This window comes from Opisthocomus hoazin, chromosome 15 (assembly GCF_030867145.1).
Source record: "Opisthocomus hoazin isolate bOpiHoa1 chromosome 15, bOpiHoa1.hap1, whole genome shotgun sequence".
NCBI classification, from domain to species: Eukaryota; Metazoa; Chordata; class Aves; order Opisthocomiformes; family Opisthocomidae; genus Opisthocomus; species Opisthocomus hoazin.
The window spans coordinates 8,085,995-8,105,094 of NC_134428.1; the positions used below are offsets into that span (position 1 = coordinate 8,085,995).

General features: G+C 39.4%; 1 protein-coding gene and 1 long non-coding RNA gene across 7 annotated transcripts in view; one reads left to right on the forward strand and one right to left on the reverse strand.

The window, feature by feature from the left end:
* LOC142363210 (uncharacterized) overlaps positions 1–19,100 on the forward strand; it is a 96,651-nt gene that overhangs the window by 76,098 nt on the left and 1,453 nt on the right. For 2 of the 3 annotated variants that reach the window (XR_012765562.1, XR_012765561.1), the window contains exon 2: positions 14,010–16,759. This is a non-coding gene — a long non-coding RNA (uncharacterized LOC142363210). Of the gene's footprint in view, positions 1–13,574; positions 13,740–14,009; positions 16,760–19,100 lie in introns of those variants that run through there. The other variant, XR_012765563.1, reaches the window with a different exon arrangement.
* The window catches only part of PARN (poly(A)-specific ribonuclease), a 58,674-nt gene that overhangs the window by 1,272 nt on the left and 38,302 nt on the right, over positions 1–19,100 (reverse strand). For all 4 annotated transcript variants that reach the window (XM_075436124.1, XM_075436123.1, XM_075436125.1 and 1 more), the window contains 2 exons: positions 9,330–9,519; positions 2,357–2,550 (listed from right to left, as the gene is read on the reverse strand). In XM_075436124.1, the coding sequence (XP_075292239.1) occupies positions 2,357–2,550; positions 9,330–9,519 (384 nt within the window). The remainder of the gene's footprint in view (positions 1–2,356; positions 2,551–9,329; positions 9,520–19,100) is intronic.

Genomic DNA, 19,100 nt, shown 5'->3' on the forward strand with positions numbered 1-19,100 from the left:
TTGCGGTTATTCTTGTTTAAGGCAGTTAAGACAGTGAAGAATATTTCCAGTCCAAATTAACTGGGGAAGAAAGATGAATCACACTAATACTGATAATGTGTGTTTCCCATAATGGTAAACACAGAGCACGAATTTTATACTTGGACTTACATAGACAGTCTTGTCATCTGGCATATGCTTGCATGGCCCAACTCCCCTGCTGAACTACAGGAAGAAAGCAATTTCCCAGCACAGCTTTTGAATCAGCTGATAACGATTTTACTCTACCAAATCAGGAGAAAGAAGGCTTGGTATACAGTATCACTTTTTGGACAAAAATGGTAGAGCAGATACACAAATTAAGCTTTAACTATTAATATTTGAATAGACTTCAATACAGGCAGTGGTCTGGATGACCGGTAATTAAGATATGACTTCATTTTTTTAATAAAGTCTAATCCATTTCTGCAAGAAATTACTAACAATTTGAAATAGAATCAACAATAAATAGATCAATAAAAATAAAATATTTTGAGGTATAAATTAATGTGACCTAAGGTTATTTAATTATCTTTTTTTCTTTTTGTACAGGCGGCAATAACTCACACAACATAGCAAAAATATCAGGTGAAACAGAGTCATCTGGTTGTCAACTGTCTGTGTTTAGCCAGACATACAGTTTGAAGCACTTTGGCTAAAAAATATGTAGGTATTAAAGCCTGCAAAAACCCCCTTCCATCACCTCTAGGCGAAAAGCCTTCAACCAAATAAAGAACAATAAAGGCTATGGCTACAAACACCACACAGAACAATGCATGTACTAATGTATACATCAAAACAGTTTTTAGAAGAAAGAAAAAGGTTACTTGGGTTTATCATTTATATTAGAAACACTACTGGCTTTTCAAGCATTACATTGTGAGTTCTAAACCAGATTAAAGAAAAGAAAACTTATAAAATGCCTAACAGAAGAAAGAAAAAAAATTTATCACTTGGGCAAATCCACAGTTTGACATTTCTACAACAAACACTACTACTACTTCTACTTTCAGACATCTGCATCTTCTGAAAGTGAGATTCCTCAAGCTTCAACAACTAGCAGTCCATGAAATGTGAATGATCTGCTCACGGTCCAGTAAGCCTTTCACATAAGCAAAGGCTTACTCAGAGCATGTGGCAGGCTGCAAGAACTGTTAAGGCTGACTATGAACCGCCCATCCATAATGTTTGAAAGGCATTTTAAACATTCACTTTTCATCACCGCCTTGGCCAAGTGTTATCAGAAAAAAACCCACAGCTAAGGGATTCATAAAAGCAAAGCACCCAGAAAGCTAAAGGGCCTGCATAAGTTTAAGCACCCAGCAGATCAGCACCTGCCTGGCAGCTTGCTCCTTCTTTGAATTGTTTCAGAAAGTCAACACACTCTCAGGAAAGGTTCTAGAGAGGAAAGGGTCGCGGCAGAGTTGCAGCCTAGTTATTTATCGGAGGGGATCTAAAGCAGCAGTCTGACTGGGTCAAACTGCACTCAACCTCAAACAGCGCTGCGGCAAGAGGTGTGCCAGAGGAGGGGCGAGGGCCAGGCAGGTCGACTGCAAAGTTCTGGCTTGGCTGTGGAGCTAAATAATATTCTGACCAGATTCAGAAATTCCATTGTTTTCTCAACTTACACAAATATCTCACAAACAACTGTAAATAAAGGATGTTAGTGCAGTATCATCAGGATACATAGTCTTAACTTGCTAAATAAAATAGCACATATATTAGTTTTCAGGGCAGTAGGTAGGTTTATTAGAATCGAACTCATTTGCAGGCAACAGAGGTTGTCCAACGACACACATCTGGCAGGTCAAGCTACGTGCATTCAATTATGCCGTGACTCCATCCCATCAAGCTTAAGGGAAAATGTCCCCATTAAGTTAACCTTACATTTTGTGGTTAAGTATTGGATTAACAGGGAAGTCTACTCCAGAATTCCTTCAATTTTGCTTGAAATACGTGAAACATTGGGTAGCCTTAATTTGAAAGTCACATTGAAAAAAAAAAAGAGAGATTAAAAATAGCTGAAAATATTCAAAGGGCTTTATTCTAAGGGAGAAAGTAATCAAGTCATCAACTACATTATGCTTCCTTTGCTTGGTCTCAGGTGAGGTTTTGTTTGTTTGTGGGGTTTTGAGTTTGTGTCTTTCTGTTTTTACAATTTTTGTATGATGCAACCTTCGGTTTAAATGACTTACTGCAAAGTAACTTAGAACAGTGACATTCATAGAAGTCCAGAAAAGTTGAGACATTCAAGAAAACAACAGCAGTTCTGTTCAGGCCTAGGGTAGTTCCACACAGAACAGAAAAAACCATGCACATGAGACATTACTGCGCTTACCTGCTGGAACTTGTTCTGTCTTCATCTTTTTGAACTTTTTGGCTCTCTTCTTGCCATCTGGAAGGGACTCTGCGCAGGAGTCAGTCTGATCATATTCTGGATCTTGGCCTTCTCCCTCTTCCATATCATCAGAACCGGTTTCTTCCTGAATAGGACTCATGCTTCTCTTTCCGACTGTACTGGTACCCGTAAAACTGAAATGTAGAAGAAATCTGATTATGAACAAGCCAAGAATAACTATTACATAGGTACTAGCTGTTGTACGTCTATTAAATGCTATGAAGGTAGTAGAATAAAATGTAGTAAGTGATGTACCGTGAAATTACGTTATCTGGAAGATCTGATTTAACTATAAAATTCCATAAGTTGGCTATCTAATCCAGTCTTATGTAGATGAGGGTATTCATTCCTTGTACTACAGATGTCTCAGGCTTAGCTGCTATTCTGATGAGATCACTCAACTCACATGTAATTAAAACTGTTCTCTATCCCTGCTTAATTTTAAGTTGTATTCTCTTCGTTATAAAAGCTCTTGTAAAGTATTCTCAACAGACATTAAGTTATACATAACTCTTCAGCCTCAGGCACATGTCTTGATATTGAAGGACTCTACATGCTAACTTCATCCTCTCTCCTGGAACTATACGCAGTTTTAAAAGTATTTCTGTTACATAAAGGTAGAGAAAACCATCAAGCTCCATATAATAAACTTTAAATCAGGTCTTAATGTGAAGAGTCCTACCATCCAACAGGCCGGTAAAATAAAAAGCACAAAAACTTGCACACTGATTTCATCAGTAGTATTTGAATGAAGCCTGACTAATGCAGTATAAAGACGAACTTTGAGCTCCATTTCATTCAGCATACATTGAAATAACACTGCACAGATTTCCATTCGACCAGAATGCTATTGTTAAGTTTCCTTGAAAGACAAATGACAATATTAAAATCAAATTAGTATAAGAATGCAGTAGCAAAGGGGCCAATTGAAAAAATAGTTCCCGTTACAAACTTCTAGATATGTGAATATCAGCTACTTAAGTGTCTATTTTAATGCTCTTTTAGAACAACCTATTAAAAAAAAGTTTTAGACTTAGAAAACTTCAGATTTTCATTAAGAACTACTCAAAATGGCTGTATGCATCTAAGCCACATTCTGTTCTTTTATTCAATAAAAATTAATACTGAGTTATAGAATAAAGCTTCACAAGCCATTTTATTTTTTCTTTCTAATCGATAATAGCAGGGAATTATGGTGTTTCAGGAAGGCTTCAGCTAAAGGACTGTTAAATTTGGCTGTATAGTTTTGGCTTTGAAATGGAATTTTTTCAGCTGAACATTTTGCAATTTAAAACAGACTCTTTCTGGGATGTCCAAAGGCAATAAACAAACATGAAACATATGATTATGCCTCCTGCTCTTACTTCCACTTTAGGAGCACAAACACCATTTACTGTGATAAATAGCTGGCTTTTCCTCCAAACATTCACACACAGGCGGCCTTCTTGCATGATTTCTTACAAATCATCATTTTGAGTCACACCGCAACTGCCACCCATAAAAAGGTGCAAGCCAAAAAGCTGGATAGAACTGTTTACCCTACATACACACTTCAATATTGTAAAACAGGCAAAAAAACCTAGGTCTGGAAAGAAAAAAGATCTAGTGAAGAGAAAGCATTTAGAAAAATCAAAAACTACTATACATATTTTTTAAAACATTGTTTAGAAAAGCTTGTAAGAATTCTACTTTTGGGAAAGATAGTCTGAAAAATACATAAGGATTGAAAACTCAGGAGCCATAAATTATGATCCCAGGATTTCTTACACATATTATGAGCACTTGGCTCTTAAAAGGGAACTCACACTCACTGTAGGGAGAAGCTCCCTTTCTGAAAGGTCTTATGGCTGAATTTAATTTTTTTCAACTTAAGACTCTTTAGAAGTTACTGCAAATAAAGAGAAACAAGTCCTTGACATTCAGTGCACATTTAGCTGTGTACCAAAGCACAAAATAAAAACTAATTTCATGCCTTATGTTCTTCCTGAAGATACCTTAAGGGGAAAAAAAACCCACATAAAAAGCATCAGCACAAAATCCAAATATATCTACACTTTGTAATCAAGAACTGTTGACTTCTTGCTTTCTCCAAAAATATTTATTTTACTCTACGTTCGTTCATTGACTGCATGGATTCTAGATGGCTAAAGGTTGACTTTTTTGTGTCTAATTCTTCTTTGACCTAAAATAAGACTCAAGGATTACAGCAACATTTATTCACTCAGCAATAGTAGCAAATCAGTATGGTTGTATATACAAGTTAGAGCACTACTCAGACCAAAGTTCAGTTTTCTAATTATACCAGCTATTTTGGAATTTGTCCATACTTCTGTCTCAATTTCCTTACTCTGTTGAGAAACAACTAAACGAAGTGGAAGAACCGAACAAACCAACAGCTGTCAGTCCCTGTCCAATTCAGATATACCTGTTGAGGATCCCCAAACCAGTTAGAGACAGAGACTTACATCATCCATTAACAAACGTAGCACTTCAGTTTCAGAACACACACGTACAACAGCTCTCCAGGCTGTAACTTTTATTTTTTGTAAAGAATATATTTAAGAAGGTTCTATTGAAATAGAGATTGTTCTCATTTCTTAAATAAAACTACTAGCCAAGTTGTTTTTCTGGGGGGATGAGAAACTAAAACCAAAACCACAAGAAAAGCCTCATATACATTGCCAGCTGGCAAATCCACCTAGTGACCCCATCCCAGCTTTCACATCAGTCAGCGTCGATGGCAGGTGGGGTTCCACACACCTTCAGACAGCGGTTTCCACTTGTCCTTCCTCAGCATCTCCCTTCTGCTGACCTATTTGAATGCCAGCCCACAGGCAAACCTGATGAGGAGGAGTGCCACTGGAAGGAGGTGGTAGGAACAGAAAATCTAGGGTTTATTCTCATTTTCTAGTCCTATTAAGTACAATCCTACCCAACAAAGAATACAGTATTTTTGTTAAATTCCAGCAGTATGCCTAGCACCATCAGTACCAGATGAATCAACAGGGTGTGTAGGGCTTACATCTCACCCTACTGCCAGAAAGAGCACGGTCTCCACCTGATTAAATTGTCTGTGAACTCCGTAATCTCATTTCAGCTACTAAACAGTGGCAATCCAGCTAGTACTACAGTAATTATTTAGAAAGAATGGGCGAGGGGGGAGCAGGGGGCAAAAGGTGGGAAAACAGTTATGATGATGTAGCATTAAACCTTTTCTGTTTTCAAAAAGCATGTCCTGCTTTTAAAAGGACCATTTACTTCCGTCACAACTGAGCATCTTAAATTGGCCTGGATACGTACAGACCCAATTTCAAATAACTGTCATTTAAACAAAAACATAAACCCTGTGTTCTCTTGCCACTTTGCACAACACTGAGGGGGGAAGTAGTTACTGACTCATCATAAAAATCAGTCATTTCAGTTTAAGAGCAGGTGAAATCTCCTGAAATAACACTCAAATACTGGAATACTATAATAATTTGCTTGCAATATTTATTGCCTGTATCTTTAATGACTCAGCCTTTCCCAATTCTTATCCTTTATTTACTAATAAACCACTGTAAAGAAACATTTATGCAAAAAGCAAAAGAATCGTCAGCAGAAATACATGAACATTTCAAAAATGAGACAAACTACCTTCAGCAAAATAAAGACATTCAAGGCAGTGATGCCACCACCAGCACCCTGACTTGACAGAAGATACCGCACTCCCGGTTTAGCTAGCGAGCTCGTGAGGCGCAATGATGTATCACTGGCTGGCACTTCAGACAGTGCAAGTCTTTTGCCATTCGCCTGATTTTATTTTACTCATTTCTAGATGATGATTGGGTAAATTCGAGTAAGTAACTACAAGTACAGCAGGATATCTAGTTTTACATAGAACGTCCCCTATTTGATTCTTCGTGCTATGGTTTAACGCTCTCTTGCCCAGGAGCAGATCTACAGCGGGCGCCCGCGGCAGCCCAGGCAGAGCGGGCAGGCAGTCCATGGCAGCGCGCACCAGAGCTGGCACCACATAGCGCACAAGCGGCCAGCACCCTCCCGCTCCGGACGCACGGTCTGCACAGCGCACGCCTTCAGAGAAGGGGGTCTGATCAACTGCAAGAAGTTTTGCCAAATGCATCCGTTTTGCCTCTGCTTCTCCATCTGACATTAATAACGAGGCATCTTTCCATTCAAATTAATTTTGATATCTAACAGTAGTTATAAGTTATATGCAAGGGGGATATGTTAGTTTTAAGTGATTTTACCTTATGACTGCTATTAATACTATTACACTGTATTTTCTTAAGAGTAGTTCCTCTATAATATGGGACTACAGTTTTTTTAGTAAGACAGGAATTAAAGAACTTGCGTTACATACTTATCAATCTGTCAATTTAAGACAAAAGTTCCTTACAAGAAATACCCAACGACTTCACTACTGAATGAAAAATTAGCCAGGATATATTGGCACCATGGAGAGGAACAGCTATTCTGCAGCTGTGCTCGCTCCCTGGCAGAAACCAATGCAGTAATCTTATTAAATAATAAATAAATAAAGGATGTAGTAACATGAAGCTATTATAAGAGATCAGCTGCTAGATACATCACAGTATCGAGTGCTCAACTATATAGGATTCATATTAATCTGGATAAATATACACATGTATACATGCACACATATCTTTGTCCTGATTGCTTTATATAAATATTTATATTATATTTCTTATATTTTACATAAAAGTGGTTACATATAATATTTAAAAACATAAATAAATTTTTTTGGGATATCTTGGTCTGTAAACAAAGGGGTAACGTTAATCCTGAGTGAACTGAAAGACCACAAGGTTTGCAGTTCCGTGCTACACCTAACAAGATTACATTTAAAAAGAAACATTTACAAAAGATTAGCTGACAGGAGAACACACTCTAACTAGTAACAAATAAAAATAAAATTAAGAAAAACATGTCAAAAGACCTGCCTGAAAGTGAATTTGGGACAGAATCAAATCACATTATTAAAGGAATAATGGGAGAACAAAATATCATGTAACATCAATTACAAAAGAAGTTCTATCAACAAAATAAAGGCTGCTATCCAAGGCTATCAAAGTGTTGATCATCTAAAAACAAGGCTGCTTCTTGTGGGATTATACAACACTAGAAAAAATAAGATTGAAAATTCTAAAGGTGATTAAGTGCTTAGGCATACATCTCATTGCAGTGTATTGTAATTTTAGGGAAAGAATTCACTGAAAATTTTATTCAGCAGTTTTCTAAACAATACATTTGCGGTAGTCCTCAAACTTATTTGCAAGGTAACAACAAATCAGCTTTCTGCATCAACTGTTTTCTAAAGTGCATGTTAAAAGAATAAACTCGCTATGGTTCAAACCCTAAGCTGCCACTCTTACCATCTGTCTAGAATCTGCAAGATACCCAAAAACCAACATTCATTGAGAAGAGATACTTCCTCTAGTAGAAATACAACTAGGACTTCATATTTCTCTGCAGTAGTCTCAAGATGTGTTAAGTATTTTCAGACTATTTAATACAGACTTAATTATAGATGTAAACCTTAGCCACGTGTAAACTAGTGCCTGGACAACCTTCAGAGCTCCTCCTCTCTTCCCTGCGTGCACTCCCATTCCCAAGTACAACAGTTCAATTAAACTAACTTCATTTGATATGGATTTTATCACCAAGTTCCTCCATATGGTTTTTAGGGATCAAACAGGTCTCTAACACATTCAGAATTCCCACCATGACAAAAGCCATGAAAATTTGACAGCTAGCCAAAATACACACCTGCCATTAATTTTACAAAGTAGGCAAATCATAAGCTCAAGCAAGGAAGCAGAACAGGACAAGTTCAGTGTATTTGTTACATGACAGATAACATTCACAGGAAGATACAATGAGAGGTAGAACTTCGCACAGCATTCCCAAGAAAGCTAAAACAGAAAGACCTCAGTGTTGGTTTTACGACCATCTCATTTGGTCTGTCTAACCAGGAAAAAAAACAAACCAAAGCAAAGACCCACAAAAACCCACCAAACAAAACACCCCAAACCACCACCTTACGTGTGAACTATGCACTCCACTGAAACTTCTTTTTATGTAGAATTGATATAATCAGGGGGTGAGGGGGGCAGAAGAATGGCAGTAACTTGATGGGTTAATTATATAGTTACATTAACACTAAAAGACCCTTCCCGATCACAGCTACACAGATGACTGAGAAAGAAACCTCCCGTCAACACCATATCCAAAACCTGTCATCAACGTGGGAGGGTAAACACGGAACATGAAATATGCACAGCAACATACTCCTCCACAATCAAACCTGGCACCTCCCAACTTAATTTTGTCCTTGAATACTGAACTAAACCCCTTTTCAAGTCTTAGTCCAGAAACTCAGAGCCGTGCAAGTACCATCATTTGCCTTCCCGTTGCTGAAGACGCAGGACCCCACCAGGACTGCTGGCAATGCAATGTATCCCCTGCTCTGCGGCAGGACTAGCACGATGGCAAGTCACCCAAAAACTAAGGCGGCCTTTACAAGGGTATAAGATGACAGCTGAGTTTCCAGATGACACAAGCCATTCAGAGGTGTCAAATGAATAAAGAAAACAATTCTTTCATTTTTGTTATCAGAAATGGTGCTCCTACGTCAAGCTCAGAAGCTGCAGTTTGACCTGCCCTCAACATCCCAGTATTTTAAAAATCTGTCTAATCATGTTTGTGACCAAATTCCCTCTGCGCCTTTACCTGTGATCTTGTGACAGCTGACATGCCACTACCAATGTATATGCAAAGAAATATGTACAGAAAAAAAGTCACCTATTGGTTAAGTACGATCTGAAAATCGCTAGGCTTCTAATGAAAATGGAATAAAATACAAGAGTTGGCAATGCAGGAAAAGTCTCACCTGTTAACACAGTAGTATCGACTCTGGGAAACGTAAGGTGTGCACTGAGTTTTTAACCGCTTTCTCTCCATCTCCTTCCAACTATCTTCTGTACATTTTCGCTTTGCCTGTTTTTCTTCATGTTTTTTCTCAACATAGTCTGCATATGTCTGGATCCTATAACTTTCAGCATACCTGCTGGTGTTTACAGCTACGGGGAAGAAGAGGGATGTTATATACAAAACACTGTTAAATGACAGCATGCCCTCTCTTGAAATCACTTCTTTTGAAAAGCAGAAGGCAGTGAGCTATTTGTTCTGTTCATACAAACGACTGCTAGTTCTTCCACTATTAGGGATTAGGAGAAAGAAAAAGAAAAAAAACAAAACTGCCGTACTCTCCTCAATTCACATGGTATGTTTGAATTAGGTAGTAGAGTCAGACTTAGTACAAAAAGGGTTAAATCTGCTTAGGACTTTTCCTCTAAATCAGAAACCACCAATTCTTCAGTCGTAACCCTCTTCCAGATTGCTTGTTGGCAAGAAAAGATTTCCTGGATTTTTTCCCTTTTAGTCTCATTACTTAACCCAGCAGGTTTATTTTGCAAGTCTGCCAGGAAAAGACGACATTTGCACAGCCTCTGCCAAAACTGTGTGTGATTGCTGTGAAACATAAGCTTATTTCAGCTGCATTTTTGGTTGCACAAGATATTCGTGGAAGCGGCACTTAAGTAATATCCAGCTGTTCCATCCTTCTATCTTTCCAACGTTTGGTCTCCATGTAACTGAAAAAGACTGCAAGTTCAAGGTAGAAGGCTTTCTGTCAATGCAAAATTAGAATCACTTCAAAAATAAAGGAAAAACTTTCACTGCCTTCACTTAGCAACAATTTACCAACATTCCTTCAAACCCCAGCATCTTCACTGCTCTCAGCCTTTAGTCTGCAAGCCAAGCTCTGGCCAGCAGCTATCACCCTAACGGATGAATCAGCAACTTCACCGACTGTCAGCTGGTGTCCTCTGCTGTTCTCAGACTAACTCACTGAAAGAAAGTATTGTAAACCAACCAGTAAAGCAGTTTAAATATAAAAAACCCCAAACAACCTAGATTGTTTTTCATATACTTGGACTGCGCATTTTAAAATACCATAATTGCAGCGGAGACAAAATCCTCATTTTATTATGTACTTCCAAGCTTTCTGCAGAAATCTCAGATACAGATCTGATTTTAGTTGCAGTGTTGTCATCTGGAATACAGGTATTCTGTATCACCTCTCGCCCAAGCACTACAAATAGCAAGCTCTAACATCACAACTCAGAAAAGGTGGGGAAGATGGGTGGATATGGTTTGTTCCCTCTTTCAGAATAATCATATGTTCTGCATATTGGCTACGCTAGTGTGCAATGAATTACCTTTAATACCAGTCACAGCACATAGGTGCTGCCGCTGCAAAATCTGTCAAACGTACATAAAAACTGGGCAACAGCTTTGTATATTTAATTTTAATCCCACGAGCAGATACCAGCAATAACGACCAGCAGCCTCATGCGATGGTTGCACATACCTCCTTTCACTTTGAACTGTGAAGTTACAGGATCTGTTTGTCAGAATTAGGAGTATATTTATTGCCCATGAAGTTATGGTGCGGGCATCATGAATGAATTAATAATGCTCACTGGAGTTACCGCATGCCAGCCGACATTCTTCAGGGTAAAGATTGTTTAGTTAAACTCAAGCATGTTTTTACTTGCTAAAATCAAGCACAAAGTTAACATGGATCATCTGATAAATAGTGATTTGGTAAAACACAATAATCACTTCACATTATTTATTTTGCTGTAAACTAAGAGCCAAAGTTGTGGCTCTTCCATTTAATTCCCTGACAAACTCGGCCTGTATTTGGGGGCGGGGGGGAGGGAGGGGGAGATCATCCTTATGCAGCCTAAAGATAAAATAAATCTGTGTAAGAGTCAATATTTTTTAACAAAGACAACTCTGCTTTCCTTAAATAAGGTCTGTATTTTACAGCAATCCATTCATATTACACACGCAGATGCAAATACATGCATATACATGAAAATAATTGTTAACATTAAATATAGGTGCTGAATATATTGCTTCATGCATTAAACAACTGAAGTGAAGGCATATTGAGAATTCTAGAGCCACACAGATAAATCAAACTTGCTTGGCCTTGAACTGAAGAGCAGCTCCCTGTCAAAGTCTGAAATACATCTTCTCTGATGCTTTTTTGATGAATGCCATCCACATTGCCAAACAAAGCAAACGCAGTTACATTGCTCCGCATCGCTAAGAGAAGACATGCACTACTGGAATGCTCTGTGAATTCCAGCAAATGAAAGAGAACTTAGGGGGTTTATTTATTTATCTAAACCCTAAGAGGCAAGGCAAAGCTTTCTGTGAGAATCCTGACCCAGCAGCCCACAGCACATGGCTGCATTTCATTGGACGAGTTGCAGCTGTAAAGTTAAGTTTCGGTCTTATAGTAGAATAACAGTAATTGCACATTATTTTAGGAAAAACATTTCTAGAGGATGGCATCTTTCCTAGTTATTAGGCGAGTTATTAAACAGGCCGACTGATGTCGAGTCATCCAAGAGGAATGCGTACCCAGATACTCCTTCACCAAGTCCTTGCTCTTATGCAGAGCAAAATCCTGACAGATGGCCACTGACAATATTGTCTCTTAATAAATAGACAAATATTTAAGTGAACTGTGTCTTATTCTCAGTTCAGTCTTTTCTGGATGTGTCTTTATCTCGTAGTGGTCTCGCAATCTATCACAACTCTAAACGTTCTTCAATATTCAACTCGCTGCTTCCTGTTTCCTCTGGCAAGGCAGTACTCCTACCCCCTTTTTTTAATTGTCTCCACCACCGTTAGCCATCAGTTTTCCCCAACTTAACCAATCTACACCCCATTATCCTTTACATGTTCTTTGTCTCAGTTTTTTTTATGTAAGTCATTGTCAAACACATTTTTCTTTAGTGTCAAAGCAGTTTATTTTCAAACCTGGTCCAAGCACAGCCTCTCTGCTCCATCTGAACACATCAGCTAGTTAGTTCCCAAGCCCACCCCCATTCCCTGGTTCCGGGGCCATCCCTTGCCTAAAACACGCAAGCAGAGCTGGCAGCGGGGCTGGAATCATGCGCTGGTCTGCGCAGCGCTGCAGAAAGCCTTGGTGAAATGAAACCTTGGTCCACATCCAAAAGGACCAGCACACCCCAAATGAGAAAACAAAAGCATATGATAAAAATTACTCTGTTACCATTATTTTTTTTTCCTTAAAATAGTCTGGTTTGAATGCCAAAACAAAGAACACTGTAAAGAACAAGGACGGCACTGGGACAGCTTTCCCTTCCCCACCAGACTAAGTGAACAGTTTTAAAACTCTGAGCAATCCTTAGGATTAGGAAGGACCAGACTATACTGCCTCCTATCAATAAATGACTGTCTTGAGTTTTCTTTCTTAATGTTTCTTCACTTAATTAATTCCTGGGTACTACATGGACTTACTCTATGAATGGCACTCATTCAAATACAGAAATAGAGCGCAGATTCAATCTCACAGTCTCTGTGCTCTCTTCTCTCCCAGTACATATAGAGAATGAAGTTCTAAACTAGCTGGCTACTTTACTATGTTATTCAGTAATTTTCAAAATTTCACAGGCTTGTAGAAGAATCTAGAAGACTATAAAACAAGTAGGTTTCCTTAGCAGGAAAGAAGTGATCCTGTGAATAACTGCCCTAAGTAATGTGTTACACTTAGCCCTGAGAAAAGAGTAATTTCTAAAAACAACGAAAGGCAGTGCATTAAACCATCTTCTGAAGTCTGGCTGCAAAAAAAGTTAGCTAAACTACTTTACATCTGACAGTTAGCAGGTCAGGAGGATTCAAATTATTTTGCATTTCAACAGAAAACCAGAATGTTTCCTTAAATCCTGCTGTTAAAGTGTTGGGGGTTTGTTTGTGGGAGTTTTTAAAAATTATTTTTATCTGGAATGCCCACATCAACACATCACCAATCAGCTGAAGAGCACAGTGGAGTTTTAGGAGAATAAACCCATCTAACACGCTGTCAAAACTGATGGAAGGCCTAATTAATATACCAAGACACCTACATACGATAAGCAGGATTCTTCCAAGCCTTGCTCATCGCCCCACACTAGCAAGGCAGCTGCTTTGCTAAAGCTTTTGTTGAGATGAAACCTTGTCCTGAAAACAGCTCTCTCCACTTTCGACAGAAGCAAGCTGTACAGGTCTACTTCTAGTAAAGTCAAACAAATATTTCAGTTGCGACTGAAGGGAGTGAAAACCAGCTGCTAACTCCGCTGCAGAAAGCCTGGCTGCCTGCTGCCCATTTTCCATCATAGCTGCGCTGCTGCATCGCAACCCTTCTGCACACGCCAAGGTAACTACAGCAGACTCGCCCAGCGCTGCTGAATGAAGTGACACTTCATCAGCGTGCTTCTCCAGGTCCTTGTCCTCAAGGAAGGTTAACAACAAGAAAAACCCTCACTGCAAACAGTTTATTAAAAAAAATTAAAGCAGAGAGTTAAACAAAACAAGGTCCTGAAAGATCTTCTAGGATCACCCCGCACTGAAGCGCCATAAAGGGAAAGTCTTGGTTTGCTCTGAGGTCGGGAAAATAATTAAAATTCACTCTCAATTTCTTTTACAGATAAAAAACATTTAACCTCGTGGATGTCAGAGCCTAATTGTTTGAAACCTTTAATGCAGTGTAACTTTGGATCCCAGCATCGCTTCAAAAAAGCCCTGAAGAAGTTAAAAAGTATTTACTTAAGTCAATGTACTTCCAGAAATATAACTACAGTGGACTGTCTCAGATTAGCAGAACGATTCATTCCATCTTTTATTCAGTGCTAAGGAAAGCAGCCTCAATGTAACCGTTCGAAAGTCTCAAGTCTCTTCGTACCAGCTGCAGCATTCAATGACAAACGATGTGTGCTTCAACAGGCTTTCAATTATTTAACACGCCTGCTTCCCCCTTCCTTCCCAAAGGAATTTCTCAAACTTCTGTACATGCATTGCTCCCCCGCAGTCACCCAAACGTTAAACAGGCTGGAAGGTACTGTATTTAAAAAGTGCCAAGTCTCAACATTTTGTTAGAGAAAGTCAGTTTTTATCAATTTCACCCACACAGACCTACTGTTCAAACTACTGTAATAAAACATAACGCTCTGAAATCATCTGCACTGCATTTACTAAAATAAAACAAACGATACTTGCTTGATCATTCTCACACACTTAGAAATTTAGATGTCTAAAAATTTTTTGCTTAGGGGAAAAAACCCAAACAACCCCAACAAGTCAACGGAGGTAAAATACTACATTATTCTTTGGCACCCTTGAAGAAAATCTTAACTTTGTAAAAACTGCTTTTGTTCCCAGGCAGGTACAGAATTAAGTACAAAATGTTCAAGGACAAATTGCTAGGCTGGGAAAACATTTTTCCAAGTTACAAAATACATCAACGTAGTTAACTCCACACCTAAGTTCACAAGCTGCATGCTGACTGCACAGAAAGACAAACCAAGGTTGGTGAAGATGCATTTCCTTGCTCTAAGGCATCTGTCTACTAAAGTACAATGAAGAACAGTAATTTAACAATTTGAAGAATCCATAGCGTCTGAATTATATTTGATAATAGCAACTATCTGCAGGCTGTATCAAACCTGGCAACACCAGTTCGCACATGGTGCTGATCACCTCTTCCTCTTTTTCTCCCCTGCATTACCCTAAGCTAGCGGAAGGTGCCCATACAGATTCTAAAACAGACCTGTAAAAAAGACTGTTTTACAAAGATTGTCACCTCTTGATGTCAGAATCAGAGCAGGATCGATGTGGTGACAACGCAGCTGTTCACCGCGCAAAGGAGGATGGCAAGTTAGTCAGAGAGCAAACCAAAGCCAGTCTTTGGCTCTCCATTCTGGAGAAAACGGGAAAAGGAACAGGCGATCTGAAAGAAAATGGTTTTACAGGAGAAAAAAAATGCCAAGCCAAAGCATGGCAGAGAAAGAGGAAGGATCTTTAGACAAGGTTTTAAACTAAAAAAATTTCTCTTGACAAAACCCAGATGACAGTATAGTCCCCTGAGACATTTCACACTATGCACATATACGCAGATTATCATAAAGGATTTTGACTTGCTTAAAGATGCAGTTTTTTAATTACTGAAAAAATTCATGCTACTTAACCTGTTTACCTCAGTAATTGAAAAATAAGCTCTGAAATGTATTAACCCATTTCAAAAAATCCAAATCAACTTCAAAGGCAGTCAAAAGACTTCCAGCATTATATTAAGAAAAAAAACCTATTATAGTCAAACTTACAGAGCACAGGTGGGTTGTTTGTTGGTTGTTTGGGGTTTTTTATTGCTTTTTGGTTTTTTTTAATTTTGTTTTTTTTTATAACTGATGAGAAAAAAGTGGCTGCAGGTGCCTGAAGGCAAAGCTATAACCGGTCCTCTCAATTCTGTATCACAAATACTGAACATTGTAAAATAGCTCCCTATATTATGATTTACACCACAGGTTCCACTGTAAAGCCATGACTAGAACATATCAACCAGCAGTTCATTTGCTTGTTACAGTCAAGACGCCTGAACAACACAAGCAGAAATTCACCACCTCTCATTCCATGCATTTACTAGTACAGAAATGCTTTTAAATCAACACTGAGAATTTTCATTTCCGGGAGTACTAGTAAAGTGTTTGGATCTGTTAATCTGCAAATTAAAAGCGTAAAATGTACAGAACACTTCCTTTCTCATCAGATAGAAGTCTCAACATCTATTATTACTCAAAGCACAGAGAGCTCTGATCGGGAAGACTTTTTGGAAAGAAATGGAACCCGCGGCCTGACGAGGCAGCTGACTTCATCTAACAGCTCATTACCATTCCTTGCTCCTCAGCCCCTACTCCGTGCCGCCGGGCCCCACGCCCTCCTTTGCAGGGCTCCGGGTGTTTACTGACCTGCTGATGAGCCAGTTCACCTCACTGAACCGGCAGGGACTGCCCTTTGCACTTTTCTCTGGACACAGAACCAGCAAAGGAAAACCAACGAGAGCTCTCTGTTAGAGCGGTAAAGAGTGATCCGCTTTCTGTAACCACAAAGGGTTAAGACTGGCACAAGCCATTAGCTACATTTTAATACCAGCAAATTAAACATTTCAGCTAAGGCTGAGCAGCCACAAGAAGCAGACTCCTACAAAATCCGATGACGTTTCTGACCGTGGTCACAAACTGCAGGGCAAGAACTAGTGAACCGAGCTCGGAGACATCTTTGTGGCAGTGCCATACGGAAGGCTGTCCAAGATCAGCACAGACATTTTCAACAGAGTCGCCTACGAATGCTCCACATGTCGGGTGCTTCCAAAAGAACCACCCAGATAACGAGCTCACCCAGCAGGTACGGTCTGCTGCTGGCACAACTGCACCCGACTGCCAGAACTAACACACTCACCGCTGCACCAAGCAAGCATGCTGATACTGTCCCCACCTGAACAGGCACCCCCATGAAACCAGATCTTTCCCCTTCCCATTTACCCACGAGGAGGGCAAAACTTGCAGACTAACTGCTCAGGTCTTCCCAGTGAAACCATTTCATTCAAGTCCTCACATAGCGTACAAGGTGATTACATCTTACTACAATTATTACAACTATTAGTTTCTCATCTTAAATGCCATTTTGATGCAGCACAAGAATTCAAGCCACTCAAAAATTAACATGAGAAATACCAAGCCACTGACGCAAAATTTAAACCTAAAACATCAAAAGCTTGTGGGTCTTAAGGATCCAAACTTTGATGAGAGGGAGGAGAGGGGAAATCACAAAAAGCTTGAGAAACTGTTTGAGACTGCACATAATTTGAGTGAAAAGTAAAACAACCGTAATGGCCGAGATCAGACATCCTGCAGTATGACTCCAGCTTCCTTGGCCTACATCAAGGAAGTTTCCCGCCATGGATCTGACAGGAATTTCACATTATCTTACTGGTGCGAACACAGTCATGTGAAACATATTTTTCAAAGAATCTGGGTAATGCAGCAGCTACTAGCTGCCATTTCCCCAAATCCAGTGGGCAGAGACTGATACGCACACAGTCTCAGAATACACGCGTGTAGTTTTCAGTGGCAGTGGTAAGCATTCACGGTAAGTAGAAGGTTTTATAGTAAACCTTATAGAACACTAATAAACCATAAAGTTCAGCCCTGTCTGAGAAACTCACAAGTTCAGAAAGATTAATGATTTAAACAAGATTCATTGAAAGGCCATCACAATTTCAGCTGCTGCACCTGCTTTAGTCCATTGCTCCCCTGCTGCCCAGGGACACTGGCCTGCTCAGTGCCTAGAGGGAGAAGATCTCTCGCACACAGTAAATTCGGTATGAGCTCATGTCAGGGCACTAACACATGGAACAACTTGACATTATGTCAAGGCTTGCCATTTATGACAAGCAGTTGCTTTTCACGTGTATTTAAAATTTCAGGTTAAGTGTATTTACTGCATTTTAAAACAGCAAGAGAAACATTCTCAGGAAGATTCCCAAGTTTAAATTACTCTTAAATTGAACTAGTGGTCTTAAAACATTGTGGAAGTCGCTTATAATCAGAACCTAGACGCTATTAAACTGCACCTAAGCCTTCGGTAAAGAGAATTAAGAGCATGCGTTAGCTGCTAAGGGAAGATAAACCAGGTATGTTTCTGAAGTATCACTGATAAACTTCTCCATTATTTCCATTAACATATAATTATGTCCAATGTCTCAGAACAGAAAGCCAATTTTACTTTCAAGCACTTTAGAAACCTAACATATTTATACGACTTTTCCCTTGTTTTAGAAATTAACTCCCCCTCAAGTAAGAGCATTTTTTGAGAGCACATTTTGGATGGCCTATAAAGATTCCACAAGCACAAAGACATCTGAAGATACCTCCCTTTACGAGCGCACCTAGGTTCCTTTTAGACCAGCGACCTCGATAGTCACTGAAAGCTGGCTGGCAACAAAATTCCAGGAAGTCATGAATCACAAGAGCTTATAATTGATACAAAGCATTGACTGAGGACTCACAAACCAGTTAACTGCCCAGAACGGCCGAGATACTGAAATGGCTGAAACACTGAAATACTTCAGGTTACGTAATTTATTAATTAAAATAAAATACTGGGTTTACTTTACAATTAAGACAAGCTGAAGTCTTTCCCATCTTCCTTTTGTCACACACTTCAAAAGTACGTGCTCCATATTTGACAGAAGTGCTGAGGCCACATGAAGTACAATTTGGCAACAGTAAGTTCTGTCTCCCAGGCATTCAACTAAAGGCCTATCAACCAGTTAACAAATTCTTATTAGTTACCTGCCTTGAACAGCAAACCTCCACAGCAAACAGACTGGGTTTATTGTCCATTAGAGTTTTCAGGTGCTTGTAACTTGGGAATCGGTTTACAGCAGAGCATGTCGCAAGAAGTGAGCAGTTAGAGCTGTCTAAACCACTGCTTTCACAAATTCATTACTGGCTTCAGCGTGACAACAGAGCAGTTCAGCAGTGCTAACCCACACCGCGAAGACAGCCCACTAGCCCTCCTCCTGAAGGAACTACCTTCCTCCAGCAAACAGGCAGGTACGACCTGCACCGACAGACAGGGCAGGCACGTAGCTCTGGGGTGATAACGACACCGTTAGCCAACCCTTGTGTGGGGCAGCTGCCACACAACTCTCTTGCATCTCACCACAAAGACAAATCCTCTT